This window comes from Gouania willdenowi, chromosome 19 (genome assembly GCF_900634775.1).
Source record: "Gouania willdenowi chromosome 19, fGouWil2.1, whole genome shotgun sequence".
NCBI lineage: Eukaryota > Metazoa > Chordata > Actinopteri > Blenniiformes > Gobiesocidae > Gouania > Gouania willdenowi.
Genome location: NC_041062.1, coordinates 14341878 through 14366835, shown reverse-complemented (window position 1 = coordinate 14366835; position 24958 = coordinate 14341878). Strand labels below are relative to the sequence as shown.

General features: G+C 37.5%; 1 protein-coding gene across 2 annotated transcripts in view; it reads left to right on the top strand.

The window, feature by feature from the left end:
- LOC114481278 (protocadherin-15-like) overlaps window positions 1–24958 on the top strand; it is a 225534-nt gene that overhangs the window by 115134 nt on the left and 85442 nt on the right. For both annotated transcript variants that reach the window (XM_028475966.1, XM_028475967.1), the window contains 6 exons: window positions 1888–1967; window positions 5682–5775; window positions 12119–12247; window positions 22442–22561; window positions 22690–22875; window positions 24055–24291. In XM_028475966.1, coding sequence (XP_028331767.1) covers window positions 1888–1967; window positions 5682–5775; window positions 12119–12247; window positions 22442–22561; window positions 22690–22875; window positions 24055–24291 — 846 coding nt within the window. The remainder of the gene's footprint in view (window positions 1–1887; window positions 1968–5681; window positions 5776–12118; window positions 12248–22441; window positions 22562–22689; window positions 22876–24054; window positions 24292–24958) is intronic.

The following is a 24958-nucleotide window of genomic DNA, read 5'->3' as shown; positions in this document are numbered from 1 at the left end:
AGATCTTTGGTTTGGAATTACCAGGTCGGTATGTACTGTATATACAAAAAATTGCAAAACATTATTTTGTCAGTAATATTTATTAATTTTTGATGAGAAAAAAGTATGAATCATGGATGAAAAATTAAAATGCACATCTTATTGAATATATTATCCTTAAAATGTCAGTTTATTCACACCAAAGAACAGCTCAAGACATTAATTTTTGCTAGATAGATATATACCTATAGATGGAGAGATACTTTTATTTACGACATAACATCATAACAGAAACAAGTTTTTTTGTTATAGATACGTTTGTATAGTAGACTACACAATTACATAATTGCATCAAAAGATGTGTGACAAAAAGGGACTTTCCTTTTTATTTATCCCACATTGTGTTTTATGTAATTTTTAAAAAGTTTTGCTCTTTTTTTTTTTGTTCTTTGTTCTCTTTGTATACACATTTTTTTAGAAATTCCATGTACTTCTGAAGACAGTTGTCTGTGACGAGGGCTTTTTTTTTGTTAATTATTGCAATAAAGTATAAAAAAATAGGCAGATAAATGATTCACTCCTGTATTTAACACATACTTCTACTTAAAGGGATCCTCCACCGTTTTTTTTTCAAATGTGGTCTAAAACCTTTGAAATGTGCTTATTGGAAGATCTATGTCTCACAAAACGCATTATTTTGCGCCATATTTGTTTTTATTAATTTTTAAAACTGGGACTACTTTACCTTGTGCGCCGCCATGTTGAAATTACGTGACTGATGATAAATTAAAACCGTGGCCCGAAAAGATTTGTGGCCATAGGGGGCGACAGTTCCCACTCTGCTGTTTCATAGACGCCATTAGGGAGAGAAGAAGAGCTCCGTGTGCATTAAATAAAGGCAACCAGGATCCACTGCTACTCTACCGAGCAGCAGAGCTAGCTTTCAGTAAACAAGAGGTTTACATAATTTTTTTTAACCCAGAATTGTTTTTCTGGTCAGACTTTATTTGACAAAATTATCATGATTAATATCATATATCACCATTTTGAGGAAATATATTGAGATATGAGTTTTGGTCCATATCGTCCAGCCCTAGAAGGAATGTTCACAGCATTTCAATGTTAATAAAGGTCAGATTCTAATCACATGTGACAAGTGGGTGTTTTAGATTTCTTGTACACCTATCTTAAAATATAAGGGATACTGGAGCTTGGTTGAGCGGGCGGGACGGCTCGTAGTGGGCGCCAGAAAATTTCCCTTATTTTGAAATCCAAAACTTGACCGGTATGCTTCTGTAACTTTCTGTTTTTTTATTCTTATTTAAAAAAAAAACTTTTTCTTTCCCCATGCCTGTATTCATTGTTTTAGGTGGTCACTACATGTGATGCATACTTTTCTTGAAAAATCCTCACCAGGGGTATTAAAAACTGTATAGGGGCGAACATGTGGAAAAAAAAAAAAGAGGGCAGTGTTGCACCTGAGTGGGGGATGAGACATGTTTTAAAGCATTGAGGGAGCACTGGACAAAGAGGGGCGGGAGAGAGGCAGAGCTCATTGTTCTGTTAGTAATAAAGGCTACTCCTATTGTGCAGTGGAGTGAAATCTCATGTGCCGGTGTAATGACATATATCTATAGAATAACCTAGAGAGACATCCCAATGCTCAGATACTAATAAGATAAGAGTGACCAGAAGGTGTAGATGTGTGCTTTAAAGTGTGACAGAGCTATTTGCTCGGTGTAAACAAAGCCCAAGCTTAGAGTGAGCTTCTTAGTTCATACACTGCTGCTTTATTGACTGATGCATGGATTTACCTTGTTATTGGAAAGTAGTAGTAGCTAATTAAAGTGTGCCTCAATCAATGGTGTTGATCTCTCTTTTTTTTTCTTTTTTTTTTTTTCTGTGAAGGCAGTTGATCGAGAGAAGGACCCGATAATCTATAAAATCTACAGTGGAGACCGTTATGGACATTTTGCTCTCCAACAGAAGTGAGTATTAACTCCAATGTTGCATGCATTTCACTATTTTTTGAAAATGCAAACAACATTTCTTGAAAAAAAAAACAAACCAAAAAAGTTTCTTGTAAAGATCAAGCTGAGCTATATATATTTGTACAATGTTTGTAATTTCCTGGACCATATACAGTATATGTGATTAGCTAAGGCAAATCACATATAAAGAGCAATAAAAAGCCAAAAGCACAAAACTCTTAGACTAAATAATACTAATTAAAGTCATTTAAAAAAGTCACTTCCATGCTTCAAATAACAGTATCGGATGTTTAAAAATGGTACACCTTGGGGCGGATTCAATCAAGGTTTAGGGGTATTAAAATGTGTGCAAACATCACTCTATGCGCTAATAAGGGGTGCAAACTCCAGGGAATCAGGACTGCGCGTGTTCTGTACATCACAATCAGAATCACAAAGGATTTTGTTCATCAAGTACAGTTTAAAAATGCACCCATGATCCATTTAGCGCGTTTCCCCCTGAAGAATATGTAAAGTAGGCGGATCTCACAAGAGGAGCAAAAAGATGTGGGTGGAAATGCAAATAAATGAATGCAGTGGGCGCAATGCAATTCATCAAAAATGGAACTGTTTGTGGTGACTGTTTTATGCGCTGAAAATGCACAGGCAGGTGCAAACACACACACAGAAGAGTGTGCTGCTTTAACTCAGATTAATGGCATCAACAGATCAATTGGACGGTTTCTGTCCAAATCTGCCTGTTTTAAGAGCAAAGATACAGGACCTAGCGGAGCACCCACATTAAATTAGGGGGAAAACATGTAGGTTTTAGGTTAGATTTTAAAGTTGTAAAAAAAAAAAAAAAATTTGTTTGTGTTGCTTTTTACATTATAGAATGTAAAACCCTGTGCCTCCAGTTGAACTTTTTCAAATGTAATTGTGTGCTTCTGTGCACTCACCTCTCCACATTGAACGAGCAAAATGTTCATTTAAATCGGGCGGTCTCAACCACGTCAATACGCGCGCCTACTAGTGGCACAATGTTAGTGAATTTCCCACAGCAGGTGAGCTAACGGCGCCGCCAAAAGAATTTGAGACACACCTGTTTACCACCCTTTATTTCAGATCTTAGTGAACCCGCCCCTTTGTGTTTGAAAACGTCTGGTTTTAGTGCAGAGCGGTGTCCATGTTTCAGAGGTGGGTATTTAACAGCTGATTGACAAATCAGCTTTCTTTAGCCATTCACACGTTTTTGAAGTCAAACACGTGGCTACTTAAGCATCTATTCTGATGACGAGTTGGACAGACGCTGCTTCGGGAAGTTAGTTTTTTTCTGTAGCAGCAGCAGCAGCAGCCGAGTAATTCATAACTACTGTCAGCTGTTTGAAACACATATTTAAGACGTTAATCCATTGTGTCTGTGCCACAGCAGCACATTGACTCATAAACAAGACAAGCACACGTCAGCTCATCCGATACAGCAGTGGTTTCCAAACCTATCACAGTTCTGTACCCGTTCAGACATTTAACCTGAAGCCGTGTACCTGTACCTTCTACTAAAGTATTGTTCTGTATGTTGTTTTTATGTTTGTCAAAGCTGAAAATCCCCTTTAATACAAGTACGTAGTGGCAAAAGTCATCAACGGCTTGACCGCACGTTTGGCTAGCACAAAACAATGTTGCTCTTGTCATATTTGCCTTAAATATGTGTAAATTGTGGTAATGTATGGAGGCTCCTGACTGCTGGTCGATTTATATCTTAGTTTCTAATATTTTTGCACTGTTTTAAATTTTTATTCATGTGCCTCTTATGGCATTTGCGTACTCCACTATGGGAATACGAGTGGAGTTCGCCCCCTAAAAATTAAACGTTTCTAAATGAACGCAAAGGTATTAGATGTGGATTTGAATTGCATTAAAATGGTTCAAACTACTATTGACAACCATTGCTAGGGTGTTGGGTTGATTAATGCAAAAACACAGCTTTAGTTACTGCTGCTCACCTGGCTTTTCCAGTAGATTACAAACCTTTGGAAACTTTTGAGGCCTGAGTTCTCCTTTATGTACATTGAAAAACTGCCAACATTCAAATTTCTATAACTTCTTCAAATATTATTTGGTTTTCATGTGTGTGTGACATGAACGGAAAACTTGTAAAACACTATCAGAATGGGTAAATGTTAAATAACTCAAAAGGAAGGCCAGATTTGGACCTCAAGGTGACCACATTAGGTCAAACTACTGTATGAGAGCCAACAGGTGAAGTGAAAGGGAAATCTCTCTCTGTTTAGTAAACAGCCAGTGTTAGGATTTCAGACAGTGATCATGGTTTCAAAATGCTAAACTTACACCTTGACTGGGGAAATTAGATGTTTGTATATAGTTTGTCTGCAGTCGGACATGGATAATACTGCACTAGATAAGTTTGAAGGAGGAAAACTTTCTGTCAACACACACACAGTCTCTCTTTCTCTCTCTCTCTCTCTCTCTCTGTATCTCTTTCTCTCTCTCTTTCTCAAGGGCTTTTGTTGTATTTATGCATTTATTGTTCATTAAATATGCATTTTCTAAGGCTGGGTTTAGATTATGTCTGCATTTCTCAAGAGAGGAGGAGTGTAAGAGCGAAACAAATAAAAGTGTGATGAGGGACTGCCTCTGCATGGGGAGGAATACTAAGAAGGGAAGGTGGAAAAAAAACAAGATGGATCAGCGACAAGTAAAGGTTTGGAAATAGATAAAAGACAAGTAAGGGAAGGAAAGAATGCAGAAGAGTGACAGACAAATGGGGATTTAAAGCACAAAACCAAAGGAGTGAGTATAGAAAAAGTTGCTACAGAGAAATCAATAGCAACAGCCAGTAAAATGAACTGCAGAGATTTACCTCATGCATTATGTGAATATTTAATGATTTGTGTTGAACACAATCTTTAAGAGCTTTAAGAGTTTTCTTTTTAGGTTTTATTGGTGTTTGTGTTGTTTGTTTTCTAAATGTTCCCAAATACAGTACATGTCTGTATTTTCCCTGGCTGGGGTTTTAACACACTTAACATAAAAAAGTTCAGATTACACAAATATTACAAGGCAATATTCAGCTAAGTTGCTATATTGTTTGTTCACATGTGCCTATATAAATAGACGATAGATCATTTACACTAATCACAGCTGTTTAAAGGAAATACTGAAATAGAACGGTCAGGTTTTTTGTGATATTGTTTCTTGATGAAAAGATAATACGTGGTTGAGTTTAATCTTTCTCACGTCTTTCTTTCACAAACAGCTCTACGCTCACTGCGAGGCGTTTCTGATGGTTTCAAATTCATGAAAGTGGCCAAAAGTAAAAAGGCTTTAATCATTTTTGTAAACCATCACAGAAACATCAAGGATTTCACTTTTAATTGGTCAGAAGTCTGAGACGGGTTGAAGTTTTCATTTCTTCTCAGGCTATAATAAGAAGTTGGCATAATTTGCTGCTTCTGTTTTTACGTTTCTATTTAATTCTTGAAATAATCTTCCAGTGTATGATTTCCAAAGAAACTGTGTAAAGAAATTTACACAGTTTCTTTGATCAATAGTTGTTTCTGGGATTAATGATGGTGTATTGAAGGTTTTGTATGGGCCTAAATAACCACATAATACTTTTCTCAGTAGATCAGTCTGTTCTGTTTTCTTCTTTGAAACCAGTTTGTGCTTTTTTAGTGTTGATCATAAATCTGTTTGTTTTGCTCTTTGCAGTTCTGGGTATTTGGTTCTGGAAAATCCTCTGGACCGGGAGTCTCTGGATTATTATAACCTGGTGATCACAGCCTCAGACGCACACCCAGATGGAGTAAGACTACTTCCACACTATTAACACTATTAGTATACTGGACTTAAATGCTTTTTTAAGTTACGCAATTCTCTCTTATGCGTATTCTCCGGTCCAGGCTGCTGACACACCCACCACGCGTGTGTATTTTTCACTGGTGTATTTTTCACTGGTGTATTTTTCACTGGTGTATTTTTGCACATATATTCCAATGTGGTTTCTTTTCACCGCAAATGGCAAATAAATTCTACTTGAACTTGAACGCGTAAGTAGAACAAAACCGCGTCGTCTGTGAATGAAGGCGGGCTGAAGGAAAGGAGGCGGTAATGTAATTTTTTTTTTGGGCTGTCTAGAAATCACGGAACATGGAGTTTTCCCAACGCTTGTAAATGTCATTGAAATCCGTGAAAATGATAAAGTTCGCTTTTAATTTGAAACGCCTTCATTAATAAACAATGTAACAGGTTGACTTGATCAGATCATTGATCAGATTATTGCAGTGTGACTGAGTCACAGTTAAAATCTCTCTCCTTGATCATCATCAATCATCGTAAAGGATGACCGAGTTAGATACAGAACTATTGGCTTCCATAATACGCAGTTTTAAATATAAATAGTTTAAAGCAACCTGAGCCCTCACAATATGTGAGGGAACAGTTTGTGGTCCATCCTCATCTGCATATGACAGCTTGTTTCACTCTGTCGTGGATCAAACTGTGACTTTACGTTGGACATAGTATGAAAATAGTTGAATCACTGTGACCAACGTCGACAGAAGTCTGCGTCTGTCAGAGTTTTAATTAATGCACGAGTCCGCGTGGCTTCAAATGTAACTATGTCCATATTTGTAGTGTAACATAATGTTTAATCTTATCCGGGCACTGCACTTATTTCAGGGTTTGAAGAGCGTAAGAGGAAAAGGACTTACGCAAACCGGAGAATGTGCCTAAAGCCAGGTTTTTTTTTGGGTTTTTTTACTTGTCTGCACATGCTGTCAAAGGTCGACACTAAGAAGTAAAATCATTATGAGACAGCAATGCATGTTTTGTTATTGTGTAACTGTGACCATCACCACCTGTGTAATTGTGACCATCACCAGGCCTCCCTAAGGAAGGGTAAGAAATCTTTTATTATAGGGAGGATATAAAAAGGGAGAGCAGTGTTACACCTAGGTGGAGGGGGAGGGGGAAGGGAGCAGGAAGGAGAGACTCAAGGTAGGAAATAGAAAGGGTGGGGAAGAATAGATTATTTTACAGTGAGAGTGAGATGTGAAGTTGTAGAACATATTGTGCTTATTATGTTGTGTAATCAACCCAGTATGGTGACAAGTGTGAACCTTAGCTATAATGGTGGTGGCTGTTGACAGGGGGAAGGAGTGAGTGGTAGTACCTAAAGCAGGTATTTGGGATTAACGTGTCTAAAGTTAAGCCCAGTATGAGTTTTATCCCACATCCCAAGGCGTGCCAGTGCATCGTAGACCAGTATATGTGCAAAAACCGCTACCGCAAACCCGGCAGCCCCCCAGACGCCCCCGAGATCCCAGGCCGAGAAGCAGCCACCGCCCCCCACGTACACATCCGAGGAAGCCCCAAGCAGCCGAGCACCCAGCGCATCCCGCCACCGAACCCCCGCGGCACCCCCGAACCAGGCACCAGCCACATCCCCCAGCAGTCCAGGAGGCGCCGCCCGCCGGCCCAGAGCGACCCGCCAAAGCAGGCGGCGACCTAGAAGGAGAGAGGCCGACACGAGACACCCCCCTGAATCATATATTTTATACCTTAATACCTTGTTGTCTCTTCCTCAGTTTTCTGACATCCACCTGAAGAATGAGAAATGAGATGCTGGAAGAGGCTTTAAATCCTTCTATGACTCATTCTAGGAACAGGTCTAAAAACTACGTCTGAATTTTTTAAAACCCTTTTTTATTTTCTATCTATTCTTTATATGTGAAAGAACAATTTAAAGTCCCAATCAGAGCACATTGGCAGTTTGCTGTGTTCATCTGTCGAGCTGTTAACTCTTGTCTTCATGGCAAACAGTAAAAAGTAGCCAATTACATTCAGTTTTACCACTAACAGCAAATCATATTAGCCACGGTATTAAACCGACCCCACATTTTACCGTCATTTCGATCGTAAGTGACAGTGCGTGACTTGATTTGATTGTTATGCTGTGATGTGAAGCTCTGTGCTGCTTTTTCATTAAACTTTTGCCATTTCATAGAAGAGATGTGACATGTTACAGCAAATGACTGCTCAAAGAGTTAATGTTAATCTCGTTACTCATGTACTAACAAATCACAGTTATGTTCCAATTTTAAATTACTCTCCATTAGCTTCACTGTTTACTACTGCCAAGACGTGCTTTGTTTTTTTTTTAGCTGTTACTTCTAACTTGCGATGTTGGTGAGATTAAAATTCTAATTCACAAGACGTAAAATACTTGGGCTTGTTTAATGAGTTACATTGTAGTTTGTAAGGTAAAAGCTCAGTTATAGGCTTTCTATGGGTATGGGTGCCTCAAAAAGACAAAAATGCTGCTCCACTTCATTGGAGAGAAGATTTTTGATTGTCATAAACTTGCCCATTACTCTAGCGTTTAATTACAGCATTATTATTGACATTTTTTTTGTTAAAAATTGTTTGATTTGAGTTTATTATGGCAGTCTTTAGAAAAAGAAAACAGCCGAAAGGGTGTAGGTTTAAACAAAAGCTTATTCACACCTACCCATCACAAAAACATAACAAGGCTCTCGAGATAATATCACAAAAAAAATAGGAAAGTAATATCACTATTTTCATATAATATTTTAATACACATTCAATGTATATTATACACAGATATGTACACACATATGCATGTACATAATATTAATATTTTAGTTTAATGTACACTATTATGCAAATTTCAACAATTGCATTTTAAATAATACAAAATACAGTGTCAATATTTAAATTCATAATATACTCTATCACACTATATGCGTTTTATAATGTTTATTGAGTATGTATTAACATATTTTATACTATTACATGTAGAATATATTATCTTATGAAAAATAGATGTACAAGGTTACATTTGCCGCTCAAAAGTCAGTTTTGATCTCTACTGTAAACACTTTTTTATTGACATCATCGGATGTGGAGTTCTGTAAATCTTACCGTAATTTGCTTGACATCACTTTTGTTGCGGTTTGTTCCCCGTGATAATACCTCACTCTGCAAAGCATTAAATCTCATTCTGATATTTCCGTCTAGACCCAAAAATAAACATCTGCCATGGTTTTGCCGCAACTTTCATTTCTTGAAAACACAAGAAATGTGTTGGGAAGTTACTTTGGCAGAGTTTATGGGGTCAAATACAAGAAATCACAGAAATAATGAAGTAAATCCCATAATGCAATGCACAAGACTATTCTGACAATGTAAATAAGAGAGTGTTTAAAGTGGAGATCAAAACACACATTTGAATCATTCAAAAATGTTAACCTTTTACATATTTTTTACCAAAGCAAATTATGCTAGATTTATTGATCTATGAGGCATATACGCTATGTTTTCATCTGCTTAGAAAAATATAATTCCTAACAACTTTAATAAAGGCATGAAAACTTGGTTTTTTATTGTCTTTATAAACTGAAAATCAGACTGTAGGCATAATAATACCTGAGGGAAGTTGCTGCGAATCACATGATGAATGTTTCTTCGCAAGTGCAGTAACAATTACACCAACAGTCTTGGTAAGACAATACTAATTGGTTATAATAAGGAATGTTTTGCCATTTTCACTAAAGTAGAATTTTTCTTTGCGCAAAGATTGGATTTTTTTTTCCATAGGTTATTTTTACTCAAGTGCAACTTTTTGTTTTTGTTTTTTTTAGGATAAGCAAGTTCTTCACTCACCTATTTAATCACAAGTCCAGTCTTTCACTCTCTTATCTTAAAACGTCACCCCAAAAACAGTCTAGAATTCAATCCAGAGAAGAGCTTTGACTTAGAGCAAGTTAAAGATAAGGGAAGGAAGACAGACGTGAGGCTTTCAGGGGACCGTTGTTACCTTAGTGTTTTTACTGTGTGTCTGTACTCGTCTTTATGTGGAAGAGAAGCACTCCCGCAATGGTATCTCTCTGGACTTTGACAATTAGTCCATTATCTTTGAGCCCTGTGGGTCCCAGAGTTCGAAAAACAGAGAACAGCAGTTTGGGCGTTTTTCTCGTTGACAGTCTATTATGGTTTGAACGAGTGTGAGGAGAAAGTGAAGCGAGGAGGAAGGTTTACTAGAGAGGGGCCATAACGGCTTCAGAAATACAGAACAAAAGACGAGAGTGAAGAAGATTGGAGTGTAGCTCCTCGTATGGGGGACTATTTATCAGCATCACCCAAAGGCCTTGGGCTGTCTCCATATGCTCACACCCACACACACACACACAGACAAAGACACACACACATGCGTTTGTTTCCCATATTATTAAATGTCCTGTTGTGAGGGTGTCAAACTACAGAGCGCCTAATTGGCTATTTGGCCTGTGAATCCATCATACTGCCAGAGATTGAGGACCCTACAAGCAGATGTAGTAAACCAGCCCCATTGTGAGAGTGTCGTGGGTTTTTACGATTCAGTTCAAAGTTGCGTTCAGGACAGGGCGCAGCTGTCAACCTGCCGACATTGTGCTGCAGCAGTAATAGAGCCAGTTGCTATCATTAGCGTCAACAATGCTGAAAAGTCCCCATTCAGCAGGTCAACGCGTCACAGCTAAAAGGAGAGAACCAAAAAAAGATACAACTGAAAAGACCCAAAAAATGCATTTCTGCTTTGCTTTCCAGCATCTCATTCAGCCCCAGGCCTATTCACTTCCTGCCTATCACAGATAGTTTATAAATACACCTCAATTGAATGTTTTTTATGTTTTTTTTTTCTCATCCTACAATATTTTCATTTTGCAATATTTCATATTTTTGTATAAAGATTTAACCATCCGTATTAGATGATCTACTGACAAACTCCCTCATCTCCTTCCTTATCAGCCAGCGCTGCCTTTTCATTATGACCAATCTCAATCTCCTTTACATATATTGCAATTTGGATCCACTGTTTTGCCAATTGTCGGCTATTAACCTTGAATTACTGGCATCACTATGCAACCTGCCAACCTCAATGTTCTGTTGTCACCTCTTTGATTGTCACTCTCCTCCACAAACCCACCCACACAGGCTGCTTATAGTCTTTTCATCACATGCCTGTGAATCAGTTAGCATCCCCTCAGCTATTTCCTTTCATTCAACTTCCCCTATTTAGAAAATAACATTTGCTCCTTTTTCTACTCATAAAAGTCAAATGTAAAAACCTGAACCCTCAAATCATTTTCTTTCAACGTTTCAAAGAACTCAGCAACGTAAGCAGCTGAAAATGACGTTCCGATTAAAGCTTTTCTTTCTGTATATTTACAGCAGGGATGTCACAGTTTACCTTCAAAAGGTGTTATTCAGCAAATTTCAATGCACATTTTTGGTCTAGGCACATATTCTCTCACAGTCGTCAAAGACGAGGACAATTGTGACAAAAATGGACTGCTGACATGAGTTATGACAATTCAACAAATGTTGAAACAGGAGACGTGTTCTGTGTGGAATGTAAATATGTTTGCCTTCATTAAAATTCATCAAAGTTTTATAACACTTGCTAAATGTCTTAGGAAATGGCAGAATTGTTCATAAAGAATTGATATTGAATTAGAGGTTTTGTCAACACATTATAAGCATTAAAGTGAGAGGCAACGCAATAGAAAGAGTTTGTGAATTTTTGTGTCTTTGTGTACTTTTTTTCCCAAAAATCTTAAGCCTACCATATATCTTTATTGGACATGCATTGTCACATTTTTTTGCAACACTATTATGACATAAATGAAAGTATTATTACTTTATAAATTAGCATTTACCTAGTAATAATGTCTGTATTTATTCATTTATTAGTTTGGATATGTATTTATTAACTGTTTACTTAATTTCGGCTTGTGTTTATTTGTCAAGGGAAGGGAGACATTTTGTATTGAATTATTGTTCATTGAATTGTTTATTTTGTATTGAATTGTGCTTGTTTACATTTTTCATTTGCCTTTGCATTTGTTTAATTTCCCTGTAGCCCACATTTCTATGACTTTTCTGATATTTCATGAGGCCAGTGTTTGGTGAGGACACTTTCTCCAGAGAACAAACCACTAGCCCGTTACTTTGATAAAGAGACAACTGTTACTCACTTGACCAATCAGCCGTTTCATCATTTTATGGCTGATTTGTGTGTTTTATGAATTAATTTTCTGCACTAGCTCACGATCTGACCCCTGGCTTTATTGTGCGTGTATGTGCAGACCTCCACCGCGACGGTGAACATTGCAGTGACGGACGTGAATGATAACGACCCACAGTTCGACACTTCGCTGCCACTGAACCTCACTGTGACGGAGGAGCAGGACCATGCCTACGTGGGAGGAGTCAAGGTAGAATCCACACACACGCACACACACACACACGGGCTGGATCTCAGGCTTTTTGTTTTACACTAAACTAAAAAGCTTGCTGTCATCCGTGTTTATGTGTGTGAGCCTACATTTACAACATGCTGATGTACACGGGCGTTTTATTGCACTAATCATTCGCTATAATGATGAGTCATGACTATAGGAGCTTGCAGATTACAATTCATCTCTATATCTCCCCGACAGCTAATGTGCAACTAAAAAGGCTCGGCCCAGCAGGCGAGCTTGAAGTGACGGATCACACTTGTCTACGGTTATTTCTCTGGAGGTTTAGATCAGCATCTTTCAGCTTGGCTCTAAGGCTCCTATACGGCTGTGGTACAGATTGTGTCATGTCTGGTTAGAGAGATGTTTTTCCTTCCATATTTTGCGTCACTGACAGCGGAGAACTTTGACAATCTATTGGACGTTCTGTGTTTTTAACCTTTGCCTCAGCAATGAATAGTGGGAGCAGATCCCTGCCCTGTTGGTAATCAAATTTGCAGCCCTCGAGGATCACAGAACACTAATAAAGGCACACATATACACATATGCACACTAATTAAATTCAGCTCTCGTATTACTTACAATGGGGATTAAGGATCACAGTCATAACTCTACAGTGGTAGCTTTGTAATTAGAACTATACCCTATTACGCTCAGAGGACTGTGTGCACAATGCAGGTGGATAGTTGGTGAGCATGTGCCTGTGTGAGGATGTTGGGTTTAATGGTGGAGAGGTGTCTCTCATATTTATTTTAATACCTCACTCTCAAGTAAAGCTGACTAATGTTCTGGAAAATCATACTTTAACCATGTAGCGTGTAATTAAAAAAAAAAAAAAAGCTCCTCGCTAACCACAAAGACTCCTGGACGTAACAGCTGACTTATGCATTCCCCAGACAGGGGACAGGCGTAAATCTGACATTTTGATAAGCTCTGATCTTTAAAGGTGCTCCATGGGTCGCTCACTTGCTTGGATTTCCACCAACTCTAATGCACAGCTTTGATATGCCAGTGTCGAGGGGTCTTTGATCTGCCCGACACTTTGCCAGGTTCTAAATGTTAATGATGCTTCTGTGGCTGAACACCAACTTTACTTCATACATGAATGTACAGTATATGCAGTGCACAACCATTTCAGGCGTGCTAGTTATTTTATGTTGTTTTTTCAACATTAATAAAAGATTTCCTATTCGAGTGTTCAATTTTGTCCGCTTGAAATTTCATAAACTCAGCCTCGTCAATGGTGGAGATTTTATTTGTGCAACACTCAACCCTTCAAGCAGATTCCAAATTTATCATTCAAAGCATGAGATACTTCAGCGAGAGGAGACGGCCGCATGTATGGGCGCTATTCCAGAGCCGAGTGTACACCGTTGGCACTTAAACAGTTTTGTAGAATAATGAATAGAGCTGACCTTGGTAGGCTAATGTTGCTACACAATGAGATGAAGGGTTGGGGTGGCAGTAAGTAATAACAAAAAGAGAGAAGGAGGAAACAGAGCACAGGAAGGACCGCAACGTGAAAGCAAACCTGCTTTCACTACAAACACCTTTTTGGACACATTTTGGTGAGTAACAAACACAGCTGCTAATGAGCCAGTTGCATAGTAAGAAGTGGACATGGTCACATGGACTACTGATATTCAAGCAGAGTTTCACAATGGACAAAATAAATAAATCAGAAATCAGATTTTATTTTGGTTTTTTCAACAGGCAACCTGTATGCAATCTGTTAAAGACAGTTTGACCAGCACAAATCTGATTTTTTTCAAATCCGACCCAGGCTACTTTCATATGCCATTCTAAATCTAAAACGTAACTAATATTTTGCAAGGCGACTACTGTCTGAACACACGTCAAGATAATATGCCTCCATACTTAATGTTGTAAATGCAGTACGTGCCTGTATGGTCATATATACAGTACGGGTCACTTTTGTTGCTTTGAGTTTAGTCTAAACTGATAGAAGTAACTTTTTATAATAATTTAATATAAAGGAGCACACAAAAATAATCTGGTTTCTACCAAAAATCTGAACTGTGCATTAAGACCTGCTGTCTGAACGTTGCCTTGGACACTTAAAGCTAGGGTCTGTGATCCTATTCAGAAACACTTTTTGTCATTCTGGGTGAAATGGTCCTTCCATCCTGAGAGTAATCAATACATTATAAATACAGAAAAAGGAAGAAAAATAATCAGAGCTCTGTAGCAGCTAGAATCCCGTAAAAACTCTGACCAATTGCTGTCAGTGGGCTTGAACTAAGAGAACCAATGAAATGCCTTCATGTCTCGTCCTGCCCACACCCCCCTCTGTCCCTCCTTTCTCCAGCGTGCACACTCATCATGTGAATATTGAGCACAAATGAGCATCTGAAGAGCCTGAAAAGTGATGCAGTATCTTTTCATCTTTCCAACGTTGCAGACCGCACCTTTGAGTTTGCATATATTTTTAGAAAGTGGCATGGCAGAAATTCACTCAAATGTTTCGAGATGTATATCAGAGACTGTTGATCTCCTGGGATTTTCAAACGCACCATCATCTCTTGGCTTTAAAGAAATACATCCTAAAAAGAGAGGGAAACCCAGTGAGGAGCCGCTCTCAGGGCCAAATCGCTTTGCTGATGCTAGAGGTTAGTGATGATTGGTTTTCAAGAGTCCAGGCCATAGAGAGCCTACAGCAACATAAATAACAACTCCCTACAGTCTAGGGTTGCAGAAGACAAGTTTACCAAACAATCTGCTGAACCTCAAAGTGGTTGAGCTTTAGTGACAGGAGATCAAACTGGCAACCACTGTTGTTGGTTAAAAACAGAACACAGAAGATACATGGTTTGAAGATGAACAAAACAGGGATGTGAGGATGGTCGTTTGAATGTTAGTTACTACTACCAAGATATGCAGCAACAGATAGTTTCAGTCAATGTTAAACTTAAAAAAAAATGGACAAACCCATCATCAATCCTTTAGCCTTTTTGGGAAACACATATAGGAAACTTTAAATTTAATACAATATCTGGGCCTAGCATCGAATCATCATTTTTAATTAATGTTGTGCCAATACTGATACTAGACGCTGCTTCTCACCTTTTGCTACTGAACGGCAACAAAGAAATTACCAAACTACGGGAAGCGATTTGTCGCCTTTCTAACGAGCTAAAAAAGAAAGATGAATTACTCACCAAGTATACGGACACGGTTGTACAGCAGTCAGTAGCGCTGTCATCCTGCCTCCATAATATTCCATGTGACAACTAACCCGGTCCCTGGGAGCATCCGGGTCCAGGACTGTCCTGTTCCACACCACGCCTGCCACGTGGGCTGAGATTGTTGTCCGAGGACATAGACGACAGAATAACACAGAAAATGGCGTCCCACTCAGATGGACTGATCATTGGTTCACGGCTCAACTAGTCTGGAACACTCGGATGGACTATCCTTCTATCCTATTCTGTTTGCCCTTCTGTTCACTAACCCCAACCAGTCGAAGCGGATGGCTGCCACGTCTGAACCTGGTTCCGCTGGAGATTTCTTCCTATAAAAAGATGAAGTTGTTTCTTCCCACTGTCGCTAAATGCTTGTTCATGTGGATCTTGTTGGGTTCTTTCTTTTTACAATGGACTTTAAATTTTGTTCAGCACTTTGAGATGACTTTGTTGTATTTTGCGCTATATAAATAAAGTTGAATTGAAATGAATAGAATTAAAAGGTTGGCATTGGTATCGGCAAGTACTAACTATTAAAACGCAGATGCCATTTACAGCATCAAACTCTTCTTCAAATGCAGCACCTTGTGTTTTTCTCTCTCCCCACTCTCACTGCTCCCTGACGCCTGATCATAGAAACGCGTATGGTTACGTGTTCAGTACATGCCGAGCCTATTGGCCCGGAGCTGCAACTCTGAACCAATCGTGGGGCAACGTTTTCATGTTGCCAAAAAACATACGAACGTCCCTACACATGAGAGAAAATGTCGGCGATTTCGAGGACCGAATTGTGAAAAACGGGTCATATCTTGTTCAGTATCTACTGTAGTATCGATATCTATACGATGCAACTGGGTATTGGTATCGGCCCAGTTGAACTGGGATAATGCTAATCTTTGTCTTCCTTATTCGCTTAAAAGTGAAGAGGCACAAACTGTTACAGTCTCTTATCCATCAAATGGTTAAAACAGTACATCCATGCTCCTATACCTCCTTAGGAAGACATTGCCTTGCAGTGAAAATTTAATAAGCTTTTCTTTTTCTTTTCTTTTTTTTGCCCCCATGAGGGCAATTCTAATTTCATGACCTCATCAGAATCTTAAGTCCATGGACCAAATGAGACTACTTGTGTGGGTTGCGAAGGTAAACTCTAATGTACGGCTGGCTGCATAACTTTTAAGCAAACTCTGATGCTTGAAAAGTTCTTTGTGCCAAGCAAGCAATTTTAATTTCTGTGAGAGATTGCTAGCTTAGTGTCTGCTATATACATTTAAAATGCTTTACATAATGCTGAGATCATTGAAATAGCCTCTGAATTTGCCCCATTTGTGTCCCCAATAGAGGTATAATGGAAGATTTCCAATTCAAGATGCACTACTTAATTCTAAATGCATTTTTCATTCTTTTCGGTTATGTTTTCTGCTAAACCAACATACTGTATCCTTATGTAACGTTTTGTCTTAAGCTCTATATACAAGTTGGTTTTAAAAAGTACTGTTTGGGATTATTTCTTTATCATGTGAAATGTAATTACCTTGTTTTTTTAATTTTGTATACTAAACACAAAGTACCCCAAACTGCTGATGTGGAAAGAACAAATCTGAATAGTCCTAAGCATGTATTTCCGCCCCTAAAGTCATCAATTACTGATGACTGATGATCCTCTCAGGATCTGCCTCTGTGAGCTTCACATCAAGCCTCCCCTGAAAAAGGGGTGGTCTTAACATCCTCGTGGCTGCTCTGAACCCTATTCTACCCAGTAGGGGAGTTTGAATGGGTGGCCCTTTTTTGGCAGGGTTGAGTAATTGATGTCATCTTTATATGTTCAAAGAATTTGATGTGTTTAGATTATTCCGACTCTGAGCTCAGTCCTTATTTGCAAGTTTGAGGTGAGTCTTCTGGTTGCACACAACTCGTCAAGATTTAAACGTGTCCCGGAGTTAGTTTCTAGATTCACTGACTTGTCCTTCATTGCTTGAAAGCAGCCTTAGCTTCAATATATCGCAGTTATATTGGTTCTGGGAATGACTTGAGGAGGTCAATATCTACTCTGAAATTCACTGTTGCTGCAAAGAAGAGGAGACTCAAATGATTTAGTTTGTACCAGACACATAGTGAATATTGTTGATATGTTTGCCGTCAAAAACCATCTGGCTGTTTTATGGCATGATTGCCTTTCCATTCTAAATTTTGAAATGTTATTGTCCACCATAGAATTAGTTTTAAAGCAGACTGTCTTAGGTAGTTTAAGGCTAGACTAGCTCACATTTCTAAAAGAAAATAATGAAATGAAATAAAGTAGACATTTGTTTTAAAGAGAAGCAAATGTAGTAGATTTATACAAGTTCTTTGTAATACTAATAATAATTCATTATTATTATTATAATATTCATTCACTCACATCAGTCATACCGGTGGTGGCAATGTGGGTAAAGTGCGTCCTTTAGTTGTGGGTTTGCAAGAAAGATTGCACAGACTTTAAGATAATTATCCACAATCAATAATCAAACTTAGCCAATTGTCTCTCCACTAAAACTGAGTCAAATCTTTTTTAATCAACCTTTATTTTGTGGTTTTATTATGATTTTTTTATTTATTTATTTATTTATTTTTTGGTTCTCATGTGATTTAATATTCTGCATTATTTAAGGTTCATACTAAATTTGAGAAATAAGACACATGTGACTAAGATTGTAGCTTGGTTCCAAGGCCAAACCCATTGCGAACCACTGAATTAACATATGTTATAGTAAAACTATTGCTCTGGGTTGGCTGTGTATGAACATACTTAGAGAAGCTCCACATTGTAGTAATTGCTGACTCAATAAAAAACAAAAATATGTCAATTCCATAGAAAAATACTGAAAAAATATGATTTTAACATTGATTTCATGTTTTTTTTGGGTTTTTTTTTACACAATTACAAGTATTAATTCAAATGATGGGCTCTGAATTTTAATAGTTGGGCTTTTGATTGCACAGATTTCATTTGTGCTTTTATCTGTGTGGTAATATGATGCGACGATGGGAAGAGGAAAACGACAAGGAGAGGAGGATGAAGGTAAAGGAAAAAGCCCCAAATGTTTGTGCATGTACATTTAACAGCAAATGATTCTGGTAACTGCAGGCCATTAATATGTCCAACTCCCAGCCACCCTGAACTTCAACGATTTAATGTACTGTCTTAAGTGCAGCACATTGACTACTTTTTGTGTCACGGACTTGATGAATGGGATAATGATAAAATAACGGTTTGCTGTAAAGTTCAGATAGCGTGAGCACACACACACACACACACACAGACACCTATGCACATGAATGAAAAGTAACACTTTTATATAATCTGTTTTTTTAATAACCAAAATCAATCTTTGGCATTTTTGCATTCCCTTATTTTTGACATCCACTTAAAAACACATTTTTCAGATGACTTTAATCTTTCTCTTGCCTTTTCTGGTTCAGTTTTTGATTCTGTTTTCAAACACCCATTATTAAAAGCTGGATCCACCACCACATGCATCACCCATTATTAACCTTGGATAGCATTGAAAGCTGCAAAATGACCAATTAAATTATTTTTGTCCCCAAAAATAAAACCCCCAGTATGATTTTCTCACATTCTAACAGTCACTGTGTTATAAATGATAAAACTTTAATTATCCAAGCTTTGGGAAACTGAAAAATGGGTCACTGCAGCGGCAAGTAGTGACAACTGTAGAGCAAATATAGAGGAATGAAATATTAATCAAACATGGTTTTAGATACTTAGCTAATTAGCACTGCTTATTGTTTCACACGCTAAAGCAACAAATCAAAATAACATGTATGTGATAAGACATCATCACACCCAATAAAAAGTTAAGACTGAAAATGGAAAAAATAAGATTTTGCATTTCTCCTACTCGCATCTACTGTAAGTAGCGTGCTTGAATCATTGGGTATTCTGTTTACCACAATGTTGTTTTGACAGTCTTTTAAAATATTATGAATGGATATTGTATATTTGCTTTCGTTTTCAGTGATTTTCTTTTTTTGTTTGTTTGAAATCAATAAATAATTAAGATTTTGGACTGGATATTTTATTTCTTACTGTAGCTATACCTTTGAGTAGTAAATAAACCACAGTTTATGCCTTCTGCTGGGATTCTAGAGCAGGTAAAGCATGCCCAATCCATACTATACAATCTCCAAAGAACAAGCTATGCTATGCTAACTACCAACTCAATCGAACCTACTCACCACAGATTGTAGAGTCCACAGGTGCTAGTTTTTACAGGAGGGGTGGAGCCAGCAGTGACGTAAGAAGCGACCAAAACGATTCTCAGCCAATAGCAAAATGTGATAATTATAAACATTAAAACAAAACATACCATATTAAAATACTTTGACTAAAATGTGAAGAATTGGACAAATGCATTTAATATATTTGTTTTCCGCAGAAAAAAAGGTGGATTTTGGTTTCGTTATTCTTTAACTGAAAAGACATCCTGAATTCCATTCTGACAACCACAGGCATTTCACACACATTGTTGTGCTTTCTACAATAAATAAACCTGATTAACATCTGTAACCCTTTCAGAGTTGTACACCAGCTGCAATAATTTTAAAGGCTATTATTTGGCTGACTGGGAGCCGGTGTAAAGACTTTAGAACTGTAGTAATGTGCTCTGACCTCTTTGTTCTGGTTAAGACCCGAACTGCAGCGTTCTGAACCAGCTGTAGCTACAGTATTTGATGCTCTTTTGGGTGGATTCCTGTCAGAAAACATATACACAATTGTCTCGTCTGCTGGAGATAAAAGCATGGACCAGTTTCTCTTGGTTTTCTGCATCACCTTTCACTCTTGAGATGTTCTTTAGGTGGTAGAAGGCTGTTTCAGTGATTTATTTAATCAGACGGATTAATGTTGGGTCTGAGTCATCCGGCACACCAAAGTTTCTGACTCTTCAGCTTTCAGAGTTTGAGACTCAATGTAGTTAAAGGAAGTTTTCTTTTTCTATGCACTGACGCATTAGTTCTATTGGAAATAAAGAAAGGATAAAGTGGTGTGGGTCTAAGAACAGAGCCTTGAGGAACCCCACAGGACACTGTCAATCCATCTGACTAAAAGCATCAAATGCTTACGTGCTGTGCCAATTTTCTCTCTAAACGGGTTCTATAGGTATAGGATTTAATAGTTTAGTTGCATTCATAAGCTGTGGTCTTCTGTTTAAACTATAACCTAATTACGCATGAAAGGCTAAAAGTTGAATGTAAGTGTAGACACGTGAAATCACACTTTAAAATTATTTTGAAAATTGTTCAGAAAATGTTTTTCTGTTTTTGCATTGCACCTTTAGGGGTTGCCACAGTTAATTTGAATATTTATCAATAATCTAGAATCTAAAGTTTTAATATGCAACTTTCATAAATGCTACAATCTTTATGCTAACAAATAGCTAACAAATAGCTGCCACACAAATTTTGTTGTAGTTGGGGGTGGTGGCATAATTTTTAAGAAAGGGCATCACTGTGGGATGTTAAGCAAGTCCCTTAATACTAACTGCTTGTTATGTATGTGTATGTTTTTACGATTTCTGTGCTCAATAAGCAACACATGTTTGTTTATGTAAAATCAACAAATACAGTATGTGCTGCTTAGAAAGTAGTCAGAGTTAAACACCTTTTTTTTACATGTGTCTCAGAAAGGAAAATCTTGCTACTCTCCTCCAAACTTCTAACCTCAATTTAGGTCCTCACAGGTCTAGAAATGTTGGGTTCAAACGCACAACTTTTTAAAGTTAAGAAGGGGTATGAAGCAATTATTTTTTTTAACAATCACCACAAACCCACATCTTGTATTTTTCTTTGGGCTAGGCACACATAGGCAAAAAAAGGCAAAGCAAGCAAAACACAGCCCCACACACTCATTTCATCCTAATATTTCCACTGCTGCTCTGGTCTCATCTATTTTAATACAGTCAGAATGCTGATAAGACAGGATGAACATTCAGTCAGGGTAAGAGCAACACCATCCAGCAATTTCTCACATCTCCATAACTTCCTTTATTAGATTAAAGAGATGATGTGATGAAGGAGGCAGTGTTGGAGCAGATACAGAATAGAATTGCAGCAAAGAAGGGGAAAAAATCTGTCCTTTTTATTCCTTCCAAGTGGGGAAACTTTTTATTAACTGCCAAAGAAGTTTACCAATTGCTACAGGTCAAATATAAGTTAATTATTCTGGATTAGTTGAAATAAATGGAGGAGGAAAGCTGATGTGTAAAATGTGAGTCTAAAGAAGAAAGTTTAATTTCCTACAGGCCAAACTGTGTCCTATTTCTAGTACAATGACAAAGAAAATTGGTAAACATGATTGAAAGATTTTGACCTATTTTGCTGCAAAAATATGAATACAATTGTCTTGCGTAATCAGTAGAATGTCAATATACAATAACTACAAGAATTACCTTAGGATTTATGCAAATTGGACTTAACACAGTATTAGTCACTCTTATTAAGATAGTATTTATCATTAACATAATACATAAAAAATAATAATAGAAAGGTCTGCATTACAGAAAAGTTCTTTGAGTTTACCAAGCTTTTATGTTTATGACATGGCACAATGTGCAATTTGGATCTCCTAAATAAACAAATACTTAAAAATACAAAAATAAATATCCTTCAAGTAGAAAACAGGGCATTTGTGTTTAGAATGGCTCTAATATTTAGCCTTTCTTTTTTTTTTGCAATTGAGATGTGTTTGTATGTCTAAAACATGCTGTATTTGTTTGATAGGAATGATAGACAAAATACATTAGTTTGTGAATGATGTTTTTTGCATGTATTTGTATTTGCAAACCACATTGAGTCGTTGGACGTGACTAAAACATGTTTTGTGTGTTAGTGAGGGAGAACATGCAAAATGTTTACCTCTATTGCTCGATAATGTGGATAATGTGTTTTGTTTTGTTTTTCTGTTCAGGCTTTAGACCCAGACCTGGGAGCAAGCGGTCAAGTCCATTATCGGCTTGTTAACCATCAGCAGTTGTTTTCCATCAATGGCACAGGAGCCATCAGCACTGCAGTGCCACTTGATAGAGAGGTCAGATGGAACTGGAGTTGTTTGTATGCATCAAAAATGAGATAACACAGAAAGGAGGCAAAGATGACTGAGTAAATGTCTTTTAGTGAGGGAGTGTATTTTGAATCTTGGCTCCTCTTTTGTTGAAGGTTGAAGGTCACTACTTTCTGATTGTCGAAGCCTGGGATGGTGCAGTGGACCCCCGTCGTTCCAGGTTAACACTTTCCGTCACGGTCTTGGATGTGGACGACAATAGCCCCGTTTTCACCCAACAGACCTACAGTGTGGATTTGCCAGAAAATATCCCCAAAGACACAGTTATACTGCAGTTAAAGGTACGTGTTTAGGAAAACCACTGAATACTAATTATCCTGTAAGGACAATTGTGGTTTTCAATTGTGTTATTTAAATTCAAAAAGGGTTTTGTAAAAGTTTTAGAAATGTAACATGATTAACAAATCTTTTTATTTTTTGTAGTTCTCATTATTTATTTATTTATTTTTTAGATTTTTTGTTAATGAAATTTTTAAGTAAAAGTTCTCCATGTGTGATTTGGTAAAATTTTGAATATTATTATTATAATTTGTTTTTACTTACCGGTAACTTTTTTTTTTTTTTTTTGTTAATGAATAAAGATTTTAATTTTACCAAAAGTTACCCTAACCCGGTATTTTTTTTTTCTTCTTTTTTTTTTTTAATGATTAGAGATTTTGAAATTTTTACCAAATTCCACAACTTTTTGCATAGGCCTTATTCTGCAATATGTTTTGGATTTGGAATCAAAAGCACAGCATGTGTGGTTATTTTGGAGTACTGTTATAGCAATAAATCAGAATTTTCACACAATTTGGTTTGTTAAAAAAAGAATTGTACATTAGTGTAGGTTTTTGTATACTGTTTTTATGCAAATATAATACATAATCAATTATACATTTGTAAGAGATATGTAATATTCATCTTTTCTCACTACTTCTCATTACATGCTCAACCACAATACACACTCTTTTGTCGTTTAACACCAACAAATATTTTCTGAGTAAATCTTTTTGCCAGTGACTTTGACAGGAGGTGTAGATGAATATGCATTAGCTTGATTTAAAAATCATAACAACCACGGAAAACTGCTGGAGGCAGGTTACAAACCCTTCAGTAATCCCATTGAAGGTAAACAATAGGATTAATGAGACTGACTGGCAAGCATCTGTTTCGAAACCAAAGAAGTCTTTGAAATTTAACAGCCCAACTTGATTTCAAATGGAAACTCCATGAGGTGTGGCGGAGAGTCGAGTAAGGAAATAACTTCCCTGGAGGCAGCATGGCAAATCATTAGGAACGGAGAATCAAATGCACACAAGCAGCTGGACTTTAAAGGTCACTCTCACAGGTTTTAAAGGCAAAAGCAGATCAACACAGACACAAAGACATTCCATCCTTTTGTTATCAGTCTCTGCACATGCAGATATTTGTCAGTGAGACTCCAAAATATCACTTCTTTGAACGTTTTCTCACTGTAGGCAATAGACGCTGACCTTGGCTCCAGAATCATGTATCGGATCAGAGGTGAAGACTTAAGTCAGGAGATCTCTGGCTTATTTTACATCAACCCAACAACAGGCGAGCTGTCAGTGCGCAAAGTGCCCGACTATGAAGCTGTGACTGAGTCTGAGCCTACGTACACGTTCACTGTTGAAGCCGTGGACACAGAGGGAACCATGCCTCCTGGACTAGCTTCTGTTACTGTTAGAATATTGGTGAGTACGTGGGTGTATTCATAAAAAAGACAATTTGGTTGTGTTTGATCGCTGACAGAATAAGAGCTGTTTATTTGTTTGTCTAACAGTGATTTTGAAAGAAAGTAAGGAGTCTTTGTTGCACAGCAGGCACACGATAGAAAGAAAAAAGAAAGGGTTTGAACTATCAGCCAGTTTTTTGTTTTTAAAACAAAAGAATGAAAAACTGTGTTGACAGGCGTAAATATCCCATGAAAATAGTATTTATGAAGAAAGTAAAGCCAGTGGAAAGCAGTGTGTTAACAAAAGTAAAACAAAAGATGGCATTATAGAAGAACCAGTGTTTACTAGAGGATGCATCGATGAGACATCAAGGATTTTTAATGCAGCTGATCAGGGCCCTGTACTATGAAGCTGGATGAACAAAATCAGGATATCTGACCTAACCAGATATTATCAATCCCAGAGCAGCTGTACTACGAAGCTGGTTATCAACATCTTCATTTTAGTTTCCGATCTGGTTCAATGCATGCTTACATAAATGTGGTAGAGTTTGCAGCATCGGATCATTTGCAAACAGAGAAACCCTGCAGAATCCTTAATGTTATGTATATGTGTGTCAAACTCATGGCCCGGGGGCCAAATCCGGTCCTTTGAAGCATCCGGTTCGACCTGCAGGAAAAAATAA